The sequence below is a fragment of the Solanum pennellii genome, chromosome 2 (assembly GCF_001406875.1).
Source record: "Solanum pennellii chromosome 2, SPENNV200".
Lineage (NCBI taxonomy): Eukaryota > Viridiplantae > Streptophyta > Magnoliopsida > Solanales > Solanaceae > Solanum > Solanum pennellii.
The window spans coordinates 42,965,273-42,990,585 of NC_028638.1; the positions used below are offsets into that span (position 1 = coordinate 42,965,273).

The window sequence follows — 25,313 nt, forward strand, 5'->3', positions numbered from 1 at the left end:
GTAGTTTGTTTTGAATCTGTAGATAATAATAAGCTTATGTTTCTCCATGGAATACCTTAAGAACGGTTGTGTTTCAACCATACCATGTTTTACCAACAATCTGTTATTTTTGATAAGTTATACAACTAAAGTGCTCTGTTTTGAATTTCTACACCGAGCAATTAATGGAGATTCTGATTAGTAACACAATAGAGAAACTTCTCAACCAACACTAATTTCTCTCTTGACAGTTCTAACTTTTTTTACAAGATCCACAGTGAAGGAATATCTAGAAGTAAATACAACAGGATATAAATACAAGACCTGCTGCTTTGCAATACACAAGAATCAATAATCGCAGCGGATACGGTTATAGATAACCGAGATATTGACACAGAATGCATTGACCTTGGAAAATTAGAATCCATCAACCAACAGTGCTGCACACTCATCTTCCTAAACTAACAAAACATAGTGCCAAACGTTATTACTCAAATTTCTGACTCGATGTTCCGTACACTTACCAGAACAACATTTTGAAGGAATCACAAGGCAATTACGAAAGGACAAGAAAGAATGTCTACAAACAAGCTCAGAAAGATGGTATTTAGAGAACATACGCCCAGCGACCACTTTGTAGCTCTCAAACGAGTAGCCCTATTCCGATCTATCTACACTCAGATAAACATACAGAACACCACAATTACCCTGATTTTGCCCAGCTACCACAATTCTATTTTAACAAAAGCACTGCTGTTTCTACAAACAGCAACAACATACTATGGTCCACAAAGTCCTTGATATTGCATAGATCAAGAGGCATTCTCTGAAGAAGCGACCTTGTCTTTTCCAGACTCGAGATTAATGTTGACTTGAGATTTATCACCAGATTCATCCTGTTTCTGCTGATTATCAGTTTCCTTTGCTGTCAGGAAACGACCTCCACATCCTCTAGCTCTTTTCAATGCATGCAAATGGCGTGATTCATGCAAGTAAGGCTGCAAGATTATTTTGCACTGTGAGCCTCCCAAGGTATTCGTGCTGGAAAAACATAGCCTCAGAAACAGATATTAGAACTTCTAATCATATGGTGTAAGGCACCTTATTACCAACTGTATGTTATTGGATCTTGCAGATGTTTCCAACACAGTTGATAACCATCTTTGAGCTATTTATTAGGGAGTAGAAGACATTATTGATCAGAACCCATAACTTTTGACATATACATATTAATCATAGAGAAAATAGATTTTTTTGATTGGAGAAAGATCCTTAATACGAATCGGGAACGGAATCACTCTGTTCTCCCGCAACAATATTTTACTTTATTTTTAAAAAATGCATCAAAATTATGTTTCCCAAAGATCAGAGCAATATAAACTTTGATGGGCAATTGATCAATAATATAGAATATAGATGTTCCAGAATTAAAAGCTTTTGTTGCATCAGAACCTTTGTACAATGTAATGTGAAACTAATATGGTATACTAGTAACTATTTAGACTTTTATGCGTAGCAACTGTAAATAGAGGAGATTATAGTTACAGTCCAGAAAAAATACATTTGAGAACTTGCTCTACTGTCTCTCTCATGCTCTGCTATCCACACTTCACTTGCAGTATATATATTATTAGTAAAGGAAATTTTATGGTTTTGTCGTTTGATTGGGACTCATAAGGAAATCCAATCATGATATAAAATTCTGCGTAACAAATACGATTGCAACATAGAACTCTACATTACTAAAGTGCCTTTATATTTCCAGAATTAAAGTGTGCACTACTAATATTGGCCTAAATAATGCAGAAATCTATGTAATATTTTATGTGGGATAGAATGCAAATATCGATCTGCCAAAAAGTATATTGAGGAAGATGCTCTCATAGTAGATATCCCTGAATAAGAATCCCTATATTATTTTTTGATGTGTAACAACCCTCGCATCATTATTCACTGCATAATAATCCCTATATATTATTAATGGCATAATATTTCATATATATAATTCTAAAATAGCTTATAAGTGAACCAAGCGACCCCTGTATGTGTTTAAAATAGCACTAGAGATGCACAGACACTTAAAATATGTGCATCACAAACATGAATCATCTGGAAGGCTATTTAGCACTTAACAGTAGGAAGTGATAAATCAACAGATGAACCACAAACAAGCTGTCAAGGTTGCCAGTAAATTGCAATATTGGATACTGAAGCAACATAGTATAACAAATAAAAATACAAAAATATTTTTCGACAAAATACCTTCCTAGCTTTCAGAAGTTTCTTTTCTGACTCAGCTTTCGCGCGAGATTGTCGACGCCTCAAGATGCCATGATACTGTTTTGCATTAACAAAAACAGGTTCGTCTATCGCATCTGATGGCAAAGGAACACCCGCTTGTTGAATTCCCATTAGCTGAACGTGAACCTGACAGAAAACGACACAACTAAGCTCTCAAATTCATAGGGATATTTCATATGAAGTCCAAATGAAAAGTGTTATAAAAATGTAATACCATTGGTTGTGCTGGATAAGGTTGTGGAGGATAAGGCTGTGCATCATACGGTGCAAAGATGCTCCTATAGTATGGGTCTGGATATGGATAAGCTGTTTGAGCCTGCAACTAATGAAAAATTGATGCAGATTTATTATCAGAAAAATAGACTCAATATAACCAATCACAGAGCTTAAATATAAAATTAGTAGGCATAGAAACAGGCTTCAAATATTCCCCAACTGGTACCTTAAAGATCTGCAATCTCTATCAGAAGCCTCTAGTTTAAGGTGTCCAATAAAAATAAGTGTCCTACTAAGAATACTTAAGATTGCAGGTTATTATTTGTGCCAAATGAAGGGAGGGAGGGAGATAAAACATCCAGCTCCAGGTTAATCCAGGAAAATCTTTATGCAGCGGTCCAAATAGGGAACAATGGATTTACAATTTTGGCACTAAATTCCATTCACAAAGCTGAAAAGATGGCAAAATTTAAAAGGTTTGCATTTAAAAAGTGTTTACTATGTAACTAACTATATGCTTCAAGTTCAAGCTGCTGCATAAAGAGTCTAGTTGATTCAGATCAGCTTATCCATGGTGTTCAAAGAATTCTGCTAGTGTAACCCCCCTATAGGACAAAGACTTACCTTATATGAAACTCTAGGCCAGTAGACCTACAAGAATATTTTAGCGAAATTGTGGCAAGTGCAGTTGTAGAGAGTGACAAACAGATCGAGCAATCTGAAAACGAAGTAATGCCTAGAGAATTAGTTACAACATAACACAAGCTTGTAAAACAAGATGTTACCTAAAACAGAAATGAGAGATTATAATTGAAGTGTTTGTGTCTAACCCAACCATACCTGATTTAAAGACCAATGAAAATACCAGAAAACAAGACCAAAATGGAAAATCACTCTCCGTCCCAAGGTCTCTTCAGTTATGATTGACAAACCCAACAATGATGGATTGTAAATATCGAGAAGTCATGAAATATCTATTCTTAATGTTACAACATCACCATTCAAAAACTTTATGCTCTTTGTATAAGCACACACTAGAAAGGGTACATGTGTTCCTTCTCACAACTGAATGTTCTTATTAGTGGTTCTAACTTCTAACTCCTATCAAGAGAAAGTCATCAACTAATCAAAAGCAATAAGCACAAAAAGGTCATTCCCTATCTTCAAGAAATATACAAATTTTCCTCATCAGAGACTAACAACCCTTATTATATCCGCCAGGTATACAACATGACAATCTATAAGTAGAAATATTTCCATCCTACTACTGAATACATTTGGAATAGTAAAGAAACTTGATGCATTAATATCCTTTTCTTAGGTTCATACTCACCTATTGCTTTCTCAAATAGTCTGAACGACCCCAATGTATTCTGTAATGCTATCTAACAAGCAACTTTCTTCAATTAGGTTCGCGTGAAACATCCAACAAATCATTCATAAATCTAAATAATATATTTTGCTTCATATGAATTTACCTCTAGATACAAGAATCCATAAGCACAATCATAGCTCCATTATGCCCCACATTAAGATATTTATGATCAACTTGGCTTTCAGGCTTTTGCACAACCAACTATTTGGGCAAGAAATATATGCGGTTTCATGTTGGATGTTACAAGTGTCAAAGTGGTGTCTCTGCTAATGAAGATAAGAACGATATCACATTCTAATTATAGCCAAATATGAACATGTGCACTTCATCTCCCAAAATAAAGAAGCCTATTAACAAGTGCAAAATGATAATACTCACAGAACCATCGTCAATATATCTACATGCCTATTACAATCAATCAATTCTTCAGATATTTATAACCTATTTGACTTCTGACAATACCCCTAATTTATTCACGAGAGCAGTTCTATGATAACATCTGATCGGAAGAACAAGAAGGGGGTTGCATCTATCAGCTAGAATAATTATCAAGTAGAAGAAATCAATTCAGGACTTAATATAGTGATTTTCAGAAATCGGTCATTAGAAGTTAATTGGTGCTTCAAATATACCATAGGATTTCCATTCCCAAGTTGATTGGGCATAACATAGTGCATATTTGTTGTTACAGTGCCAGGGACAGACATTCCAGCTGCAGGCGACGAAGACTCGCTGTGAGCTTCTGATTGATTTTCTGACTGTTCATTCTCACTACCATCTGAAAATTTATTGCATTAACATAGGCATTAGAACCTTTTGTTCATGTAACCAACATATCCAATTCACTTTAAATTCCTACTGCTTTTGTCTGAGTTCACTGTGGTTCTTAACAAATTGAATGTGAAACAAAAACATCTGCAGACAATAATTTATTTTCTTCTATCATGATAAGTCCAACTCGTTTTGGTAAGTCAAAACTACACAATGAAGGGATCAAAAGAATGTATTAAAAGATAATCAGTTCAATCAGTGTCGTCAAACAAGTACTCCTGAACTTTGACTACCTATAGATTCTTCGCTTTACAACAAATGAATTATCTTATATATATATTTTACATCTTTTGCGATTCTAGAATATTATCCTAGTTCTTTCATCCAAATTAGCCGAAGGATGCAGAATAGAATTCTGCCTACTGCCTTTATCTTCTTAATAATCTCTCACAAGACTTGCTAAAAAAAATTCTTCCACAATAGTATGGAAAAATTCTCAAGCAGCACATTTGATGTCATGAATGTGCTTCATATCAGAAAACTGAAGGAATCACACAAAAAATGTGCCAGATTGTACTAGCAGGAGATGAAGGGTTTGTATCATACTATTTGTGTAGACGAGCAAGTTACAGACATCATTTAGTAATGAAAGAAATGTGAATCAAGCTAACTTCACAGTCAACACAACACAGTTATGGACTCGAGAAACAAATATACCACCAACAAAATAGTATACTAAACCCCCATAAAATAACCTGAATGATAATGAAGCGAGGACGTCATGATGCTGCTTGCCACAGAATCTCCAAAGTAACAAACCTATGCAGTTAAAAAAAGATGGATCAGCAAAATAAAAGTACACTCTATACCACAAAATATACATCCAGGAGCATAAATAAATCATACTATAAAATTTGAATTCAACCTTCAGATATAATGATCAGACTTCTTCGATTCTCATGTGTCCGACATTTCAACACATAAAACCATTTCCTTCAAATATCCATGCCACAAAGCCAAATTACTTGTGAAATTAAATCAGATACATTTCACTTCATATTTTTCATCTTTCAAACTACAAAAAGTCTTAAATTTATATGATTTTCACATATTCCGGTTCGAACCTCAATTAACTATGTAAGGAAAAAAGTTTTAATTATCAGGGAAACAACAAATGACAGTAATTGCCAAGCTCAAATCCAATTTTCCATTCCTTTTGTAATTTCTTCATTTTCTTTCTGCAAAAACATGTAAATCTAAATGAAATTCAATTAATCATACAATGAGTTAACGAATTCAGCGTATTACATCTCAACTTTTTCAGCATCTAGACTCAATTTCATCAAAAAACAAAAAAATTAAAAAATCAATCCAAATAACAGGCGTACATCGAATTCATCGCAAACAGCAACTGAACAGTGAAACAGCTCAAAAATGAACGCAAAATACACAAATTACGAAGCTCAATTCCTCAATTTTCGATTCCAAAATCCACTTTATTAGTGGGTTTTTGAATAGAGGAAGAAGAAAAATTACCTTTCGGGAAGAGCTTCGTGTATAGAAAAACCAATAAGCAGCTTTAATTTTGGTGTTTTCTGTTGAATTTCCTTCTCTAGAGAGAGCTTTACTCTGTGTTTGTAACTGTTGTTTCTCACTAACTTTGATACTGTGAGTTTTTATGACATTGATTTTTCACTATTCTTTTTGTCATCCTTTATTTTGTTAGTATTTGAGAGCTAATTAAATTTAGATTTATGTGATATTTATATTGATATTAATATAATACGATTAAATTTGAATTCTCATTTGAAAAGATAGATCTCAAATATTATATCACAATCCATCTTATCTTTGTGCTTACCCTTTATCTTTTTAAAAGCTATAATACTTTTTTAATACTAATCACTAATATAGAAATTCAATAATTTTGATTAATTATGTAAAGTTTATCCAAAAACTTTAACTAAAATTGATTAATTTAAATTCATACAAGGTAAAATTATAATTTCGTAAATATTGTTTTCATAAATTAAATGAATTATATTCTTGTGACGTGATTTATATCTCAACTTTCTTTAAAATAAAATAAAAGCTGTATTGATTTTATTAAACTTTAAAATGGAGTGAATAAAATAAATTATCCTACAGAAAAATACATGTCTCATTAATACTCAAAAGTCAAAATTAGTCTCCACTAAATTGCGTAATTTTATGGTAACAGAAAAAAGAATTGAGACAGCATAATATAATGCATAAACTATAAAAGGAGTAAACACATGTTATTTAATATCTTTAGGATTTTATTAAAAACAAAAAATTATTTAAGTCTAATGTAATATTATATAAAATATTTGGGGGCGTTCAAATTATTATTTTTTTAAATCTGTTTTTATAGTATAAGAAAAGGAAAAATGAGAAACAGAATATATGTGGCTTGGAGTGAAAAGACAGAAGTGGTCCAAATCTTTGGCAGGGAAAAAGCAGTTGCAATTTTAGCCAGAAGTTTATTGTGGGCCCCTAGATTGGTACTGTCAGCTAAAAATAAATACAAATTGTTTTTGAAAAAATAAAATTAAAAAAAGAGTAGAGTGTCACGTAAGACAAAAGGCGTATAAAATTACAAAGAAAAAAAAAGTTTAGGGGGTAATAGGACCTTAGTTTAGTTAAGGTGTGTCTCTGGGATTTTGGTCATAATCTAGGGGGTACTTGTGCATTTTTCTTGATACTTATTAATTTCTTTTTCAACTAAAAGTATAATATTTAAATAGAAATATTAACCTTATTGTTTTGATTTTGGACTCTCTTTATTTTTAAATTTTAATATTATATTATATTTTTTAATTAATTTTTATTGGCTCATGCGCCGGTCCTACCGATATTTCTCAAGCCCCCTAATGAGCAGACTTATTCAGGCCGGGCTAAAAAACTCTTTTTTTAAATGGGCTACAAAAATCTTATCTCAACCCTATTAAATCCCGAATTAGATCAGACCGGCCTAACTGGGCGTATATTGACGGCTCTAAGAATAATGAATCTACTCCTTTCAATATTGATCACGTGGAAGTGGATTTGAACCCAATCTTCCTATCAGACAAGTGTCTTTAATTAAACTAAAGTAAAACTTCAATTCAAAAATTAAAAGTCCTTAAAAACGTTTGAATTATCGCTTTTTCTAAAGAACGCGTTTGAAATTAATACTGAACGAATAAAAATGAACAAAGCAGTGCATCATTTACTTGTCCCCTTTTGGTTAAACTAACTTATTGAATTTCAATAAAGAGAACTTCATGGATACACATCTTTTACTGTGACAGTAATACAACCTACAGCAAGACACATTCTACAAACTGACGTAGGCCTTCTCACTAATGTATTTTAATCATGGACAAGGCAAAGAGAGGTTGAAGAAAATACATTGATCAGAAGACTTTTAACTGATTGCTAGATAAAAAAAAAACCTACTTCTTGAACTAAAACAGTACTACTACTACTGCTGCTGCTACAACTACAAGTGTACTGCTACAATGGACGTCATTGTTCTTTCCATATCCTACCAGTAACTCTGAGCTTCAGTTCTTTCCGGTCTCCACCAGAAAAGAAGAGCGCCATATTACGTTGAATGATGAGGCCATCAAAACTGTCTCGAACCTTACGGTGACTGTCCCTGATGCTTCTAGGTACCCCTTGCCAAATCAGCTTCCTTCCGTTGCCTCCTACTTCAAGACTGTAGCTAAAGTTCTTTGCTGTTTCATCATCACCCATGAACCGTAAAAATGCAATATAAACTGGTGCCATTCCAAGTTGAAATGCTTCAAAGTGTAAACAGAAGTACTGACCAAAGCAACTGAAAACCTGAAGGAAAATTTATGACGTATTTAGATGTAAACACACAAGGTACAGGACTAAACGTTTAAGCAATGATATCTGCTAAAATCATCTAAAGCCAGTGTGTTAGATTCCACATAGTAACAAGGAGAATGCACAAAATAAGTTGCATCATAACATATAACTAGTTAAGTATAGAACAATCCGACAAGCCTCTGAAGCTCATTCTCTTCGTCATAAATAATCCATTTGCCCCAAAATGACCTGGAGCAATAGGGAAATTCATTGGGCCTTTAGCTGGGTAGCCAAGTGCGGAGCGGATGATTGCTGAAAGCATCTAAGTAGTAAGTTCATTCTAAGAAGAGTGCTCTCCCATTCTGACTTCAAATTTCTAGTAAGTACACTTATTTTATCTACTCCCCAGAAAGAGACCCCAAAACTGCATGCAGCGCAAAGATGGAGGTTGCTCAAAGTTTTTCCTGGCTAAGGTTCTCCCTAAAAGTGAAAAACTCACAAAAAGGTTCCCTAATCAGGTCAACTTGCCATGTCCCTTGCTGTAAATATGATGCCAAGTATTTCATCCTCCAGATTCTAAAGGCTCCCTAAAACAACAGCCATTTTGAAATGGGCAGCCAAATTACAAATCCACTGAGATAAGAGTACTCAGTGATTCGGACAAAATATTTAAGGGTTTCCAGCTTATACAATCATGCAAATCGTTAACTAAAAGTATAACCATGAAAAAAGAAAAGAACCCACAAAGCTGCATCCCACATCTCCCACATTCTATTTTCTCCAAAATTATGGGCAAGTAATACGCTAAAAGTATAAAAATACCCTGACCATATAATGTGACCCATGAAAACCAAAGAATACTGACAAATTTTCACCAGATATGACAAACAAGAAAAGTAGAAAACTATTGGTTTGGAAAATTATGGCTTCAAGAATAAGACCACAGAACTACAATATGGTTCCAGCATTGCATTCTTAAACCAGATTAACAACCTTTCTCATTTGCTCTTCCTAAAAATGAGTAAATCATATAACCAATAAGTGATAAGAACTCTGACATAACATTTTTTATGAACACTAAGGAAGCATTAACACGAATTGGATAAAAGTCGTTTCATTAGAAATATAATTAGCTCTGTAACTTTAATCCAAAGAAAAAAAACTATCAAATGAACATATATCAGTTTCATTTGTATTATGAACCAATATGTTCATTCCTGTGCAAACTCTTGGGTACAGCTGTTGGTATTTTTATCATCTCATGGATAAGAGTATATCCCGAGTCATTCTTATACATCTTAGTTTTGAGCACATGAGAAACCAACAATATTCCTCAATCCAACAAAAACTTATTGCATCTAAAACCTTCAAAGCGCTACCAATACATCAAACTTAGTAGAGACTTCCAAATAGAGCTGAAAGTCTCCTCGTCTTCCAATTTAAAACACTATAAAATAAAGGCAAGAGGAGTTTGAATTTCTTATCGTTCATTTTATGAACAAACTGAACTTGTTTAATGAAAAGTAATATCCCCCCCACCCCCCCACCCCCTTCATTAGATACAAAAAGTAGGGACGTCAAATAAAACTGTCCAACATCTCAACTGAAAAACTGTTTTAAAAGAAGACTTAGAGTCAGTCTCAAACTCACAGCCTAATGTCTAAGTGCCCATCCTTTATAGCAAAGAAATCACAATATTACCGTTCTCCAATACACAAATCTAGCACATATCATAAATTTTTGTCAGAGCTGCCTAATTTCTATTAGACTTGGACCACAAACTAATCTGCACTGAATGTAAGAAGAGCAATTATACTTACTGTGAGCATCCATGTAGCATTTTCCACTTCATGGGGTTTTGACTTCACATAGCGATGGTTGAAAGTACTGCCCATGTGCATGTCAACTTTGTGATCATCTTTTAGATGGGCAACTATATATGGTATGTCACCAATGACAGTGCAGTCTGATCCCGCATAGGGACAATTATAGGGTCTGAAGGAGCATTGAGACTCATGCTTTAGCTTGCTGTAGTAAGGAATGATGCCTATGCATCCAAAGCTCTGGTATTTACATGGGAGTTCAAGAGATGCAGCCACCTTCTCCAACGCAAGACATCGGATATTACCAAGTTCATGCCGACATGTTGGACAGCGATTATGAACCCTAGGTTTGCAACCAGAACACAGTGTGTGACCGTTGGAACACTGCAATAAGGGCAAAGAGATAGAGAAGAATTAAATACTGCATATGCAAGAACATGAGACAGTGATAACAATCCTTCATAACAAATTGAACAGCTATGCCAAAGAATTAAGGATATCGCTCCACTAATTGTTAGTAAGTGTAAATCAGTTCTCCTCTTTTCCAGTTTAAATGGTACTATTGAGAATCAAACAATTTTTCTTTGACACTGACTATTTCAAATACGTTCTAAAAATATTTGACAATATAGAACTGATTTTTTATTACTTTTATACAGTTCCAGAATATGTAAAATTTTATTCAGAAATTAAAAATTAATAACAATGGCCCAGTCCCAAACAAGTCAGGTCAGATTGTAGGTTTATCCAAATAAAATTCATTCCAGATAAACATTAGACCAAATAAAACTAAAATATATCAATGTCCAAAAACCAAACCACCCTTGTAATTTACAACCGACCATTCTTATGAAGATGGAGAAGTATTTGTTTCACTAACGTCTTTAAAAGATAAAAGAGATAAATAGGAACATGTAAGTTAACTTCATCCTACACTATTCTAAAAGAAAAAACTGACGAAACTACCATTTTTCCCTCTAACTTTCTTTCACTTTTTTTTTTCCATTTGTTTATATAAAGATTCAAACATCTGTAACAGAAAGAGATAAGAGAACAGTATCTTTTTGTATGTAACACTAAGAAAAGGCTAGTAAGGATGTCAGCATTTATCAGCAAGAATTCAGATATTCACACCTGATGGATGGGTGGATACATAGCATTTAAGCATACAGGGCATTCCAATAATTCACGAACACTACTGGAAACAGTCACATTAGGTTTTGCTGTATGTTGAGCAGGCTCATTCATATGTTCACCAATGTCCATGCAGTCTTCGTTTTGTGGAGGATGAATGACCTCAGGTTGACATCGCAAGTCATCAAAATAAGAACTTACAGTTGTCATTGCTCTTGTGATGCTGTTAATCCCTGCATATGCCGAGTATTCCATTAAATATGGTTATATACCTCCATAGTTGATAAAATAAGCATGCAGAAGTTGATAATAAGATATGTCTTAAATTTTCAGTAACACCTCATATGATGCAAAATAACTCAGTTACTTGAGAGTATATTTGATTTCAGCACACAGGATGCAGAATAATGAACTTTCTTTTATATAATTGTGGTGTCCTGCCCAGTTTATGGGCACCTCGACTAATTCTACTTGATACCTAGTATTCTTTCCGCTAGGACTTGAACATGAGATCTTGTGGTTCTTAACCCTCTTCATAAACCACTAGGCCACACCCTTAGATGCCCCAAAATACTGAACTTTAAAAGACACAAAGCTACTTACACACAGCAAAATAACAACACATGATCCATTACAGCTTCATTGATTTGACCATCAAGCTACAATCCTAGTTACCCAAAGAAACGGATATTAAAAAATTCTCTTTATCCAGCAACATCCAAAATATTGTTTTTTACCTTTAGTGATATGATTTTCTCTTAGAGCTCATGGTTCCAACTAACAGAACAAGAAAGTGAGAGAGAAATCCCCATTTACAAGCAAACGCAATCAATTATTTATAGTTAAGTTGCCAACACTGTATACACCAAAAAACAACAGTAAACAATATTAAATTAACTAGGTCTACTTATCTTCATCTGATTAGGCTCAAAATGGTTTCATTTCTGAAAGCACACTTTAGACTTTCCGGCATTCTTATTTTCACATTGATCTCAACCATGCTCGGGCAATCCTTTTCAAGTATTCTTCAGGTAGATAGACTCGACAAATAAAGCACTAAATTGACTAACTATTTCAGAATATAGATATGCTGAACACAAAGCAGATTGAGCAACAATCCAAGAGGACACATTCGATACAGTAACACGATCTTAACTACACAAGATCACAATCAATTAAGCCAGACATTCTTAAATATAACCACCATTAGGTGAAAATATAAAACAAAAAAAAATTCAAAATAATAACTGAAAGACATAATTCTCTCACAAACCCACAAATTAATTCTCTAATAAAACACACAACCTATCAAAATGATAAAAAAGAAACAAACAGTGGATGATGCCATTCGAGACCTAGGTATGAAAAAAATTTCCAAACCCATGCAAATCCAAATTAGTCGAACTCTAATGAAGCTATCACACCCCAACGGAAACCAATAAAAACAAAAACACCTTAAATTCGCAAAAAATAGACATAGCATTTTGAAAAGGGAAATGAAATATGCATACCTAGGTTTTAAGCTGACGCTGATCTAGAATCTCAAAACCCCATTAAAAATAGGTTAAACCCGTGAAGAAGAAGCTAGAAGAGTTGCCATTAACATGAATCTTTTTCAAAAATTCAAAATGAAAGGATTTCAATTTTTAAAATTTAAAACCCAAAGAGAAGAGAGAGAAATCTCGAGAGAATACAAAGGAGAGAAGAAGAAATTTTGGGGAACTGGAAAATTTAAGGGCCCGCCTGCGTTTGCAAGTTGAGTGTGAACTTAAGACAAACAGGGTTTAAGTAAGTAGGCAGTGGGCGCCAAATGGGGGATTTGGTTAAGAAGAAGAGAGATACACTACCCTTAGATTCTAGAGTTATTTTTGAATAAATATTTATTTGTACTCGATATTTAAATTAAATTTTAGTATTTGAATATTTATTTTTGTTTGACATTAAAAATAATTTAAAATGTTTTTTCCTAATGAAAGTATGAAAATCAAGTTACATAGCTCACATTATAAATTCATTACCTTTTTTTTTTTTTGGTTTTGTAATAAAAGGAAAACTTTAAATGAACCAAGTAGATGATTTAATAGTTCTCCTATTCTTTCTACACATTAAGCACTGAGAAACTGGATATAAGTACAGCACATTCCTTCTACGAGTTAATTTATGTGCAACTCAATTAATTCGATAATATATTTATCATCATTCAAATAGGTCCATCAATTTAATAGGACATGTGCCACTTACTCAACAAGGTTACTAAAAAAAATATTATGTACTCAAGTTGAACTACTAACTGGCCTATTGTTTTTAATCTAGTTGGCACTAGAAAGTCTTTAATCGATGACTTTTTCTGATGTTGCTTTTGTATTGGATATATGTAGCTTTTTTAGAAATAAAATTTACATGTTTAACAACTATGAAATTAAAAAATTTCGCTATTCGTCGCAATAATTAATAAAAAATTATTAAATAAAAACTTTAATAGAACCTCAAAATGACAACAGTGACCGAGGATTAATCCCTAACTATTACTTTGTCCTTAATTCACCATGTAAATTTATAGTGGAGATTAGTATTACATGTGAGATGATGATGAGAAATAGGCTTAATCCAAGTATTAGAAGCAGGTCTTGTTGATTCATACAAAGATGAATAAGAAGCAGAAGCACCAAATGAGTGGTAATTTCTGGTAGCAAGAGAGTAAAATAGGTGCAGCTTGTTCTTCTTATTGTTAACGTTCGTTCCGCGAAACCAAGGCACGTAAATCTTGTTCTCTGTACCTTTAATCTTTGTTGTTTCAACAAATGTAGCTGGATTGCTTATAAATATTGACTTGTTTCCTAAATCATGCACAGGGACCCAAATCATTCTGGATTCATCAAGCTTACATACTTGCACCCATTGTCCGTCACAACTCATAAACACAGCTAATAATTCTCCTTCATCACTTTCCGTCATGAAACTCTGGCATCGCTTAGTAGAGAGGCGATTTCTGAGGAAACTGGTTGATGATTTGATCCAACGCGGTTGTGGTTGTTCGTCTTCATCATCCATGTCGTAAATGACCAGATCTCCTTGTTTGCTCAGACTATAGTAATAACGCCCTTGTAGAATAAGGAGGTAGAACTGGATGATATGAAATCATCATCCCTATCATATTCTAATATGTTCCATTCACTTTCGAATCGTCTTAGAATGCAAAAGTATATCTTGTCACAGACGTCTGTGCATATGCAAAAAACTGTACAATCTGGAGACGTAGGAGGTGCGGAAAAAGAGAAACAACTGAGTGATGATATCAAATGGATAGTTGGCAACTCAATTTTGACATTGGTAAACGGGTTGAAGAATATTAAACTGTTATTAGGATCAATCCTCATCAACAGCCAATTGTAATCTGAACACCGAATAATACTAGATCGAGTATAACCACAGTCATTAGTTAACGAATGATCGAGGTTGTATATATTTGAACTAGGTGTCTTAACGAATGATTGAGGTTGTATATATTTGAAAATGTCTAATGTTTATTCACCTAGTTCAAATATATACAACCTCGATCATTCGTTAAGACACCATGTCATTTCATCGCCCGAAATTTATTTAAAACGGAAGTAAGGTCAAACGGAAGCTTAACAATTGTATAACGAAATAAATGAGAAATTAAATAATTAAATTCTTGTTGTTGGTGATGGGAGGAATAGAGATCCAGAGACTATCATCAGATTCTGAAGTAGTAAATGTAGCAGAAATATGGCAAGGTAAAGTCATGGTAATGCTCTGATCTTCCAAGGAATAAGTGTAGAGGCTTCTATCATCCGTCTCTACGAAATAGATGCAATTTCCTTTGATATCCGCACCACAGTTTGAAAAGGAAAAAGCACGCATTTTGTCTAGAAAAATTGCATGGTGATCACCTATGCTTTTCACCTCTGTCCAAGCCTTGGTTGAAAGGTCCTCTCGGAAAAGTCTGATTCCAGTGACATTTTCGTTATGAGTGAAAAATGACACCGAGACGAGTAATAGATCTCCATTGCATTCCGTCAAGTAAGGAGACGTTAGGAATGATGAAAATGTTTTACTAGGGGACGATTCTTGTATTAGTTTGTGGAATCGAATAGTCATACAACTACTAGAATTGTTCATCATATCATGATCATCAGCAACGACCAGTCCATAACACCGTAAGGTTAAGCCGTAAATCTTTCCATTCATATAGATTGCTACATACAGATGATCATAATTATCATCATCGCCCATGATTTTGAAGTAATGTTTGACAAAACGATCATTATCACTAGTATTGCATGACATGATGCAACGCTCTGAATAACCATCAATGAACATGATTCGACAATTGGAATCAGATGGTGATGAAGTAAAAATTTTGCAATTGTAAGCCACCACTGGGTCTGGTAAGTGTGGAAGTTGAATCTCCTCATTCATCGTAATCATATTCAAAAGAGAATATCTGTTGGATATATAGTCATGTAATAGTACCCATCCGTGATCAGAGTAGCATATCTCTTTCGATTGCATTTTTGGGATGATTTTAGTGTCGTAACGACCATTTAATATGCTGTAGAATGTTTGCTTCTGTGTATACATTCCATGTGAAAAAACAAGGCAAGGATATGATATTTCTGTACCAACAGCTTCACAAATATCATCCATAATTAATCTCCCAACGGAGATTAATTCAAACCTGAATAATGCTGGAACACAACCAGAGAGGCCACCCAAGCAAAAAAAATATGAAAACTAAAACTGTACTTTTAACCCTTTTTATAAAGACTTGTAACCGATTCCGACTCAATTTTGAATTTGTTATATAAATATACCTTTTCTATATTTCCTTATAAGGTAAAAAAATTTATTACTACAATTATATTCCTTGTTGAAATAGGAAAAGTTGTCTATTACTAGTTTAATTTGGTTTCTTATTCTTATAAATAGAGATGTTGTAAGTTTTTAATATATGGAAAGATACCGAATAGAACATGTTGTATGATTCAAAAAAAATTTGAGTCTATAAATAAAACATTTTCTTTCGTAATTCGCTAATTTTTCTTTTGATTTTTCTCCATGGCTGCTGAAGAAAGCAAGATGGGTGAACTTTTGTCTCATTGTCATGAATCTGTATGTATATCTATTTGGCTCTGCACTTCTTCTCTAATTGTGTGTATATATGTATTGTGATTTTGCAATTTTTGGTTCAATGTCTAATATCTATTTTTATGATTTAGCTTAGATTGAGAAGATAAAATCGATAGGATCATCTGAGGAAGGACCATGGAAGGATCTTCCAGAAGAACTTGTTCACAACATATTAACACATCTCGTTGGTAGAGATTTCATTGCGCTTCAGAGTGTTTGCAAGTCATGGAAATCATCAACAATGTCTTGTGCAATTCTTTCACCGTGTTTATTAGTAATGTCGAGCAATCGCCTTCATTATCCCATATCTAATTCTACTATTGCCAATATGAACATCTATGACTGTGGTAATACTCCATCTAGTATTATTCGGTGTTCAAATTACAATTGGCTGTTGATGAGGATTGATCCTAAGAACAGTTTAATATTCTTCAACCCGTTTACCAATGTCAAAATTGAGTTGCCAACTATCCATTTGATATCATCGCTCAGTTGTTTCTCTTTTTCCGCACCTCCTACGTCTCCAGATTGTACAGTTTTTTGCATATGCACAGACATCTGTGACAAGATATACTTTTGCATTCTAAGACGATTCGAAAGTGAATGGAACATATTAGAATATGATAGGGATGCTGATTTCATAGCATCCAGTTCTACCTCCTTATTCTACCAGGGGCGTTATTACTATAGTTTGAGCAAACAAGGAGATCTGGTCATTTACGACATGGATGATGAAGACGAACAACCACAACCGCGTTGGATCAAATCATCAACCAGTTTCCTCAGAAATCGCCTCTCTACTAAGCGATGCCAGAGTTTCATGACGGAAAGTGATGAAGGAGAATTATTAGCTGTGTTTATGAGTTGTGACGGACAATGGGTGCAAGTATGTAAGCTTGATGAATCCAGAATGATTTGGGTCCCCGTGCATGATTTAGGAAGCAATTCAATATTTATTAGCAATCCAGCTACATTTGTTGAAACAACTAAGATTAAAGGTACAGAGAACAAGATTTACGTGCCTTGGTTTCGCGGAACGAACGTCAACAATAAGAAGAACAAGGTGCCCCTGTTTTACTCTCTTGCTACCAGAAAATACCACTCATTTGGTGCTTCTGCTTCTTATTCATCTTTGTATGAATCAACAAGACCTGCTTCTAATACTTGGATTAAGCCTATTTCTCATTATCATCTCACATGTACTACTAATCTCAGCTATAAATTTACATGGTGAAATAAGCACAAAGTAAAAGGTAGCTAGGGACTCTTTCAGGACCTTTAGATTTCGAGATTCAAATAATTTTGTGTTGGTTTTGGAGCATTTTAATATTATAAATGTATAGTTAAGGTGCACATAATTTCCAGAAGGTTGGTCTATTTTGTTTTAACCTTGGAACATTATGAGGCTTAATTATTTTCATTAAGCCAATTCTGACTTTTCATTTGGTGCATTTTTATTTGTCATATTACACTTTTTGAAAGTCTATTTGATCAATTTTTAAAGTTCAATTAGATTATATTAATTCGATATTTAAAACAAAAAATTAGATATTTCAAAACTATACAAAGAGTACTGTAAATTGTAATTTTTTATATATCAATATGATTAAAAAAATGGGGAAATTCTATATAATGGCAAACTGATAAATCAAATTAAATGTTATAATCACACTTTGATTTAAATGTACCCTGTTGCAAACTGTTTGTTAGTTACCTCTCTCCCTCAAACTCTCGCTCCATCTCGCTTTTATACAAACACAAATGTATGAAATATGTTTGTATTTGTATAAAGCGAGAAAAAAATTATATATATACATATATTTCGTCCGCTCTCTCCCCTCTTCCAGATCTCGCCGCCACTCTCCCAGATCTCGCTCACCAACCTCGCCTCTATCGCTTATACAAATAGGGACGAAATGTATGAATTGTGTTTCTGTTTGTATAAAGCGAGAGAAAATTGTATATACACCTGCAAATACATATATCTTCGTCATATACGCCTATAATTATACAATATAAATATTTCTCTGCCCAACTTTCTTTTGTCTTTCTCTCTTTCTCGTTCTATACATACACAAATTATACAATTGATTTGTATACAACTGCTTTCTTTTGTATATGTATAGTGAATTATACAATTGATTTCTTTGTATATGTATAGCGAATTATACATATTCATATTTGCTATGGAGTGCAATTATGCAAATTTTGTTATAAGATAAAAATATGAATTTTGTGTTTGTTATATGTGAAAATTGCTCTAAAAAAATACATCATAAAATATTAGTCAAAATTTTTATCGCTCGACTCTATAAAAGAAAATCATAACAAATAAAAGCGGACGATGAGAATATCTATTTGAATTAGTGACTAAACATGCAAGTTTGGCAAATGGAATAGTTCCACAAGTCTTAGATGTTATTGAAAGGCAAGGACATATGATACAAGACGTTTTATCCTTAATTCAAGGGTTAAGCATACAAAAAACATGGGTACACACCGTACATCACTAAAAAAACAAAGAAAAAAAATGTATTTAGTAAAATTAATTCGTTATTTTCTGAGTTAATATCTTAAAATATCACTCAACTTTGAAAATTTATCTAGTAAAGTCATTAAATTTTATTTTGTAACAATAAAATTATCCAACTTAGACATTTATATCAATAATATCATTTCACAAATTTATCATTAAAAAATAATTTTGAAATGACAAAATAGTTTTATTTTTATTGCATGTAAATATGAATTTCACGAATAAATAAAAATTTAAAACCATTAGAAAAATTTAACGGATATAATTTATTTTAACTAAATAGCGGCATTACATAAAAGCGAATAATGCTGCTGCCAAGTTTGATTAATTTATTACAAATAAAAAAAATATGTTTTTTAATGACATAATTTCCTTTTTGTATGTTGATCAATTTGAACATGTTACTCCAGTAAAATAACGATACTAATGGATAGTTTTATCTAATTTACAAGTATATTTTATTGATATCAAAGAAATAAATTTCAAAATGTATACTTCATTTTTCTCATACACCTATCATGATATCTTGATTTAAATATATAATAGTATTATAATAGCTATTTACTAATTAAATTTGTGCATAAAAACTTCTAAATAAATTTTTTGTTTTATTTATTTGCGGGGTTCATATTTATATATTACTAGTGAACATATTCGCGCTTTGCGCGATTATAGAAAATGATAAGTTATGAGTAATTTTATTAAGTGTCATATAAATAAAGATGTGTTTGTAATATAATTGTTAGACCTTGATTTTTTATAGCAAAGAATAATATATAAATTTAATGCATAATTAATCTTTCGAGTTTTGCTGACATCCACTCCATAGGTTGATCATAATTTAATAATTTGCATCTTATTTTTTTGAGTCAAACTAAAATATGCAAATAATAAACATAAAGAATATAAAAATAACAAATAAATAAATAAATAAATGTGATGATTTCTACATAATCTAACAATATCTCTCAAAAACATAACAACAAAAAAATTAAAGTGATGATTTCTATAAAATTTGACTATCTTTATTTACACGATTATAATATCTAATATCAATATGATTATTAATTACTTTAGAAATTAGAAAAATAAAAAGTTGTTAATCTAATGAAATAAATATCATTAAAACTTATATTAAAGAAATGATTTTTTAGTTTCTTAACATTTTATTTAAGTATAATAATAGAATTAAAGAGTTGAGTTTTAAATGAAGAAAAAAAAAAGAAAATCCAAAAAAGAAAATTAAAAAACAAAAAATCAATTATTAATTAATAATCAGTTACACTTTTCCAAAAATAAGAAATTCAAAAGCTACCGTTTTGCTTACATACAAAAATATATTTCTTAAATATTTCTATTCCTTATATTCCGCTTATTACCTTATATTTATTTATTTATTTTCACCAAAAAAAAAAAAACTGAACTCCTACCACTCAAAAAAAGATGAAGTTTAAAAATTAAAAAGAATAAGTTATAAATAAATTTTTGATAAATTACAGAAAAATAAAAATCTTTAAAAATGATCGTGATAGAGATTTATCAGAATTTAAGAAGTGTTTTATTTTTTAATAAATGAAAGAAATTTAGGAGAATGAAAGAAAAGTTTTAGAAAAATTAACTAATAGTATTTTATTAATGATAAAAAATAAGATATTGTAATTTTTTCAACATTCTACAACAAATTAAACGAAATTAATTGAGAGAAAATGGGCAGAACATATTTATGGTAATAAAAGGAGACATAAATAAAACATATATATTTATAAATAATAATAGAAATAGAAGGTACAATGTTAAATTATGGCAATAAGGATCAGAGTTAAATACATTTCTTTTTAGAAAATTATAAAATAGAAGGTAGGAAAAAGAATTTAAATAAAAATAATAAATTGTAGTAATAATAAAGAAAGATGAAAATTAATAAATTCTAATAATGATGAGAAATTTGATTTTTTTTTCCAGATTTCATAGATTAGAGAAAATAAAAAATTAAAAAAAGTAACAAAATAAATGACTGCAAATTAAACTTAAATTTTAATTATATTACATGAAATCTTCTCTTTCTTTTTTTTCTTTTTAAAACACAGATGTTCTATCAGAGTTTATTAATCAACAAAATTAAAAAATAGTACAACTATCAATTCCAAAAGTGGATCGATTTCCAATAATCAAAAAGGAAAATAAACTATAGCACTAGCTAAATTTAAAAAAAGAAAAGTAAATAAACAAATGCAGAAGAATGACAAGAGCTTTAGAGGTTTTCAAACTCCATATCCAGTCGTCTTCTTCGATCAGCCGCGCAGAAATCCATGGCTATCTCGACACCATCATATTCGTCCGACTTTCATCTTTTACAAATAATCTCATGTCCAACATGTAGCAATCTAATGGTATAATTTATATAGTATTCAAAAGTTAATGTTAAAAAACTTTTCAAATTCTCTAATTAAGTGTAAATAATAAATTTTCTTAAATTCTACAATTAAGAAAAATGTTTTTAAGGTAAGAATTTGATAACTGAAGCTTTTATGTATGATTTAATGAGGGAGTAATTAAATACTATGCTTTAATATTTTGCAAAAATATTAAATAATATTTTATGTTTTAAAATGAAAAAAGAAACTTTAAAAAAAAATCTCCAATAAATAAATAAAAAATTCAGCCCTTAGAGGCATGCCACATCAGCAATTTTTGATTCAGATTTATATATATACATAGATTTTACCATCTCAAATTTGTCTTTCATGACAAATTTAGTCTAGTAATTTTATTGATATTAAGACCTAAGTTGAGTGATTTTGTTGATATAAAGATCAAAGTTGACTGATTTTATTGATATAAAATAAAATTAATGACTTTATTAGATAAATTCTCAAAGTTAAGTGATCTTTTGAGATATTAACTCTTATTCTCTAGGTAACTAACTTAAACTTCAACCAAATGTACCATAAATGATGATACTAAACTAATTTTTAAAAATATTTGCATAAAATATTTAGGTTTAGAAAAAATGCGCAAGTACCCCTTTAATCTATGTCCGAAATTTCAGAAACACTATATTATACTAAGGTCTTATTACCCTCACTGAATTTATTTTATAAGTAATTTTCTACAATTTTTAATTTGGGTCTACGTGGCACTAGCTTGGAAGAAAAAGTCAACCAGCGTTGGGCCTACAAGATAGTGTTACGTAGGCCGAAAAGGGTAGAAAATTATAAATAAAATAAGTTCAAGGAGGTAATAGGACTTTAGTATAGTATAAGTGTGTCTCTGAGATTTCGGGCATAGGTTGAGGGAGTACTTATACATTATCCCTTAGGTTTATGAAGAGATCATAATTCACGTGTTTTAATTTTGCCTATAAGTTCGCCCCCGCACAATTTTATGTAATGTTAATGCTATGAAATTTTTACCATGTGTCCAAATCAATTGGTAAATGACAATAAGTAGGCTATGCATTTAAATATTTCGAACTTTTTCATGTTCGATTTATCAAAAAAATTAAAAATTATTTTTATAACATCAAAAGTTCTTTAAAATAATGAAATAAGTTTTCTAGATACGTCATTTCCCCTCATATATTTTAGGATATGATTGACTTTTGAAAATGTAAATATATTTCATTTGGAACTAGGTCTAATAGTCTATAATTGTTCCTCTGAAATCATCTGGCTTATGATCATGGGAAAGGCGAAAAAACGAACAAATTCACATTGATTTTCTAGTTGCCCTTGTTGTGGCCGAGTATACTATGATATGAGCTTATGATTTGAACATGTAAGGACATCTAGCTTGTAAGCCACCCACTGCCATGTGTCCAGTAATTTTGAAGTCTACGAACCATGGAGAAAGATGGAAAAAGAATCAAATTCGTCTAAATCGTCTAAGTGTCCGTACTATCCGCACAAGTGTTCTAGTGGTTTCAACCAAACTTGTTTTACCCTTTATATTTTTCGATTTTTGTATTTATGTTGAATAATTTATTTAATATTGATAAATAAATTACATTTTACTCCGATATAATAAAGCCGAAGAAGATATTATGCCAAAAAAAATAACATTAAGGATCTGATTCAATACTTATACGGCTAGAAAATGAATAATTTCTTTTTTGTTGTTATAAATCATAAAAAATAGGAATGAAGTTAAGAATCCAACTCAATGCTCATACTATAATATGGACAAAGTTAATTAGTGTTAAAATAAAGTAGATCAAATGAACAAGACTCTTAAATTAAAAGTAATTTTGTGAGGTTTGAAGGTGGAATATCCATTGATATGTCATTCATGGATACATTATCTAAATGGTTTAATTATTATTGATATATTAGATTATCATACTCAATATAGAATATTATATAAATAAAATTAGATCTAGATTAAAAACAATGAGTGCATTTAATCTTTTACTTAGCTACATTCATCTTAATTTTATAGGAGTCATGCCCTAATTAACCATAACCCTGACCATTAACCCCCAAATGGCATCGATTTCGATACATACATCACTTTCGTAGTACCTTTTTAGTATTCTTCTCAAACTGCATTCATAATATATGGATAAAGTATATATATATATATATATTATGGAGATTTTTCATGCTTTGCACGATTGTAAAACAATTAAACTAAATATATAATAGTATTCAAAATTGTAAATTTTTTAGGAATCTCACAGCGTAAGGGAAAATTACATTATATCCCTATTATTTTTCAATTGATCAAAATTCCTTAAAATTGTTGTCGTTCCGATAATCTCATTCTTTTGGATACATCATATTTGATACATTATACAACTAGTTTGTTGAGATTAAAAAGGGAATTAAATACAAAATTAATTTTCAGTTTCCTAAATGATGCAAATCAAATTGATGTCAATTTCTTTCAAATAAGAGCTCTATACAATTCAAATTTCAAATTTTCTTCTCTCAAATCTCACCCAAATCGTAATAAATTAAAAAAAAAAGTCAATAATTTTACATAGTTATGTCTCATATATAAAAATACTATGAATATAATATACACTGATTTAGTTACAAAAAGTGTTGCATATTCTTAACAACATGAACATGTGATACATCACAACTTCTGATACATAACTATAAATATATACAAATTGATTTTGTTATAAACTATTGGTGTCTATGTATCATTAATATCCATTTGGTAATGTCTACATATACACAGGATTTTAGTTGAATAAGGTTGGGTTCAAATATTTGGTAGTTAAAGATAACGAATTTTGTAATAGTTGTATATCCAATACATATTAACTATGAACATGATATATACTAATTTGTATTTTAATAAATTAGAGTTATTTATTAAAACTAATATATGAAAATGATATATTATTGTTTTCAACATTTTTTTTCCGCGACAAAAATTAAATTGCAACCACAAATAAAATATGAGGAAACATAATTGTATTGATAAATAGTGTGGTACAATGCTATTCCTTCTTGATTCTTCTCTCATAAAATTTATCCATAATTTGAGGGTCGTAAGTGGCATATTTCTTGAGCTTGAATGATTTGGGCTTGATTTCTATAATTTGAGGGTCGTTAGTGGCGTATTTCTCGAACAATGATAATTTGAATTACTTTATCTTCCATGAAAGGATTTATGGATCTTCTTGAAGTATTTGATTATCAAGAAAGACTCACATATTTTGATCTCATCTTTGTGAATATACATTACATGAATTTGTGAAATTTTCTGATATCTTTTCCGGAGAATTTCTAATTGAAATAAAACGCATCTTATAGAATCTCAATTTGAATTGAGAACACTTCATATAGAATCCCACATATATAGTTATTTTTTCTTAATAATAAAGTATTGAGTAAGACCTAGTAATGATAAATGAGAATGGTGCACTTTAGTAATTGTTAAATATGAAAGAAAGTAAGAAACACATTTTCAGAATATGTCTGACTTAAACTTATTATCTCACGTGGTCATTCAACTATGAATTTTTTTTCAAAAAGTCATTCAACTTTGGCTCAAAAAATCACTCAAACGTCACTCAACTATGGATTCTTTTCTAAGAAAGTCACTAAACTATAGATTTTTTTTCTCAAAAAATTACTCAACTTTGAATTTTAACTTAAAAGTCATTCAATTTTAAGTGTTTTACTTAAAAAGAAATCAACTATGAATATTTTACTTGCATATTTACGCG

General features: G+C 31.3%; 4 protein-coding genes across 8 annotated transcripts; 1 reads left to right on the forward strand and 3 right to left on the reverse strand.

Annotated features, from left to right (window-relative positions):
- Positions 1-344: 344 nt before the first annotated feature.
- Positions 345-6,363, reverse strand: LOC107011584 (nuclear transcription factor Y subunit A-7). Of its 4 annotated transcripts, XM_027914499.1 has the most exons (7): positions 6,179-6,357; positions 5,568-5,635; positions 5,398-5,461; positions 4,504-4,649; positions 2,495-2,602; positions 2,242-2,406; positions 345-977 (listed from the first exon to the last, which is right to left on the reverse strand). In XM_027914499.1, exons 3-7 carry the CDS (start codon positions 5,423-5,425, stop codon positions 792-794), a joined length of 633 nt encoding a protein of 210 aa, XP_027770300.1. In that variant the 5' UTR covers positions 5,426-5,461; positions 5,568-5,635; positions 6,179-6,357; the 3' UTR covers positions 345-791. The 4 variants fall into 4 exon arrangements, with proteins under 4 accessions (XP_027770300.1, XP_015066628.1, XP_015066626.1 ...); XM_015211142.2 differs by lacking the exon at positions 5,568-5,635 and having other exon boundaries at positions 2,495-2,596; positions 6,179-6,360; XM_015211140.2 differs by lacking the exon at positions 5,568-5,635 and having other exon boundaries at positions 6,179-6,356.
- A 1,515-nt stretch (positions 6,364-7,878) lies between these two features.
- On the reverse strand, positions 7,879-13,259 carry LOC107009192 (E3 ubiquitin-protein ligase DIS1-like). 2 transcript variants are annotated; one of them, XM_015208481.2, is made up of 4 exons: positions 12,951-13,259; positions 11,440-11,672; positions 10,303-10,689; positions 7,879-8,494 (listed from the first exon to the last, which is right to left on the reverse strand). In XM_015208481.2, exons 2-4 carry the CDS (start codon positions 11,647-11,649, stop codon positions 8,174-8,176), a joined length of 918 nt encoding a protein of 305 aa, XP_015063967.1. In that variant the 5' UTR covers positions 11,650-11,672; positions 12,951-13,259; the 3' UTR covers positions 7,879-8,173. The 2 variants fall into 2 exon arrangements, with proteins under 2 accessions (XP_015063967.1, XP_015063966.1); XM_015208480.2 differs by lacking the exon at positions 12,951-13,259 and having other exon boundaries at positions 11,440-12,305.
- A 1,840-nt stretch (positions 13,260-15,099) lies between these two features.
- LOC107010035 lies at positions 15,100-16,110 on the reverse strand. Its single transcript, XM_015209310.1, has one exon. It carries the CDS (start codon positions 16,108-16,110, stop codon positions 15,100-15,102), a length of 1,011 nt encoding a protein of 336 aa, XP_015064796.1.
- A 411-nt stretch (positions 16,111-16,521) lies between these two features.
- Positions 16,522-17,827, forward strand: LOC107010037 (F-box/kelch-repeat protein At1g57790-like). Its single transcript, XM_015209311.1, has 2 exons — positions 16,522-16,575; positions 16,688-17,827. The coding sequence occupies exons 1-2, from the start codon at positions 16,522-16,524 to the stop codon at positions 17,825-17,827; spliced, it is 1,194 nt and encodes a 397-aa protein (XP_015064797.1).
- Positions 17,828-25,313: the final 7,486 nt, after the last annotated feature.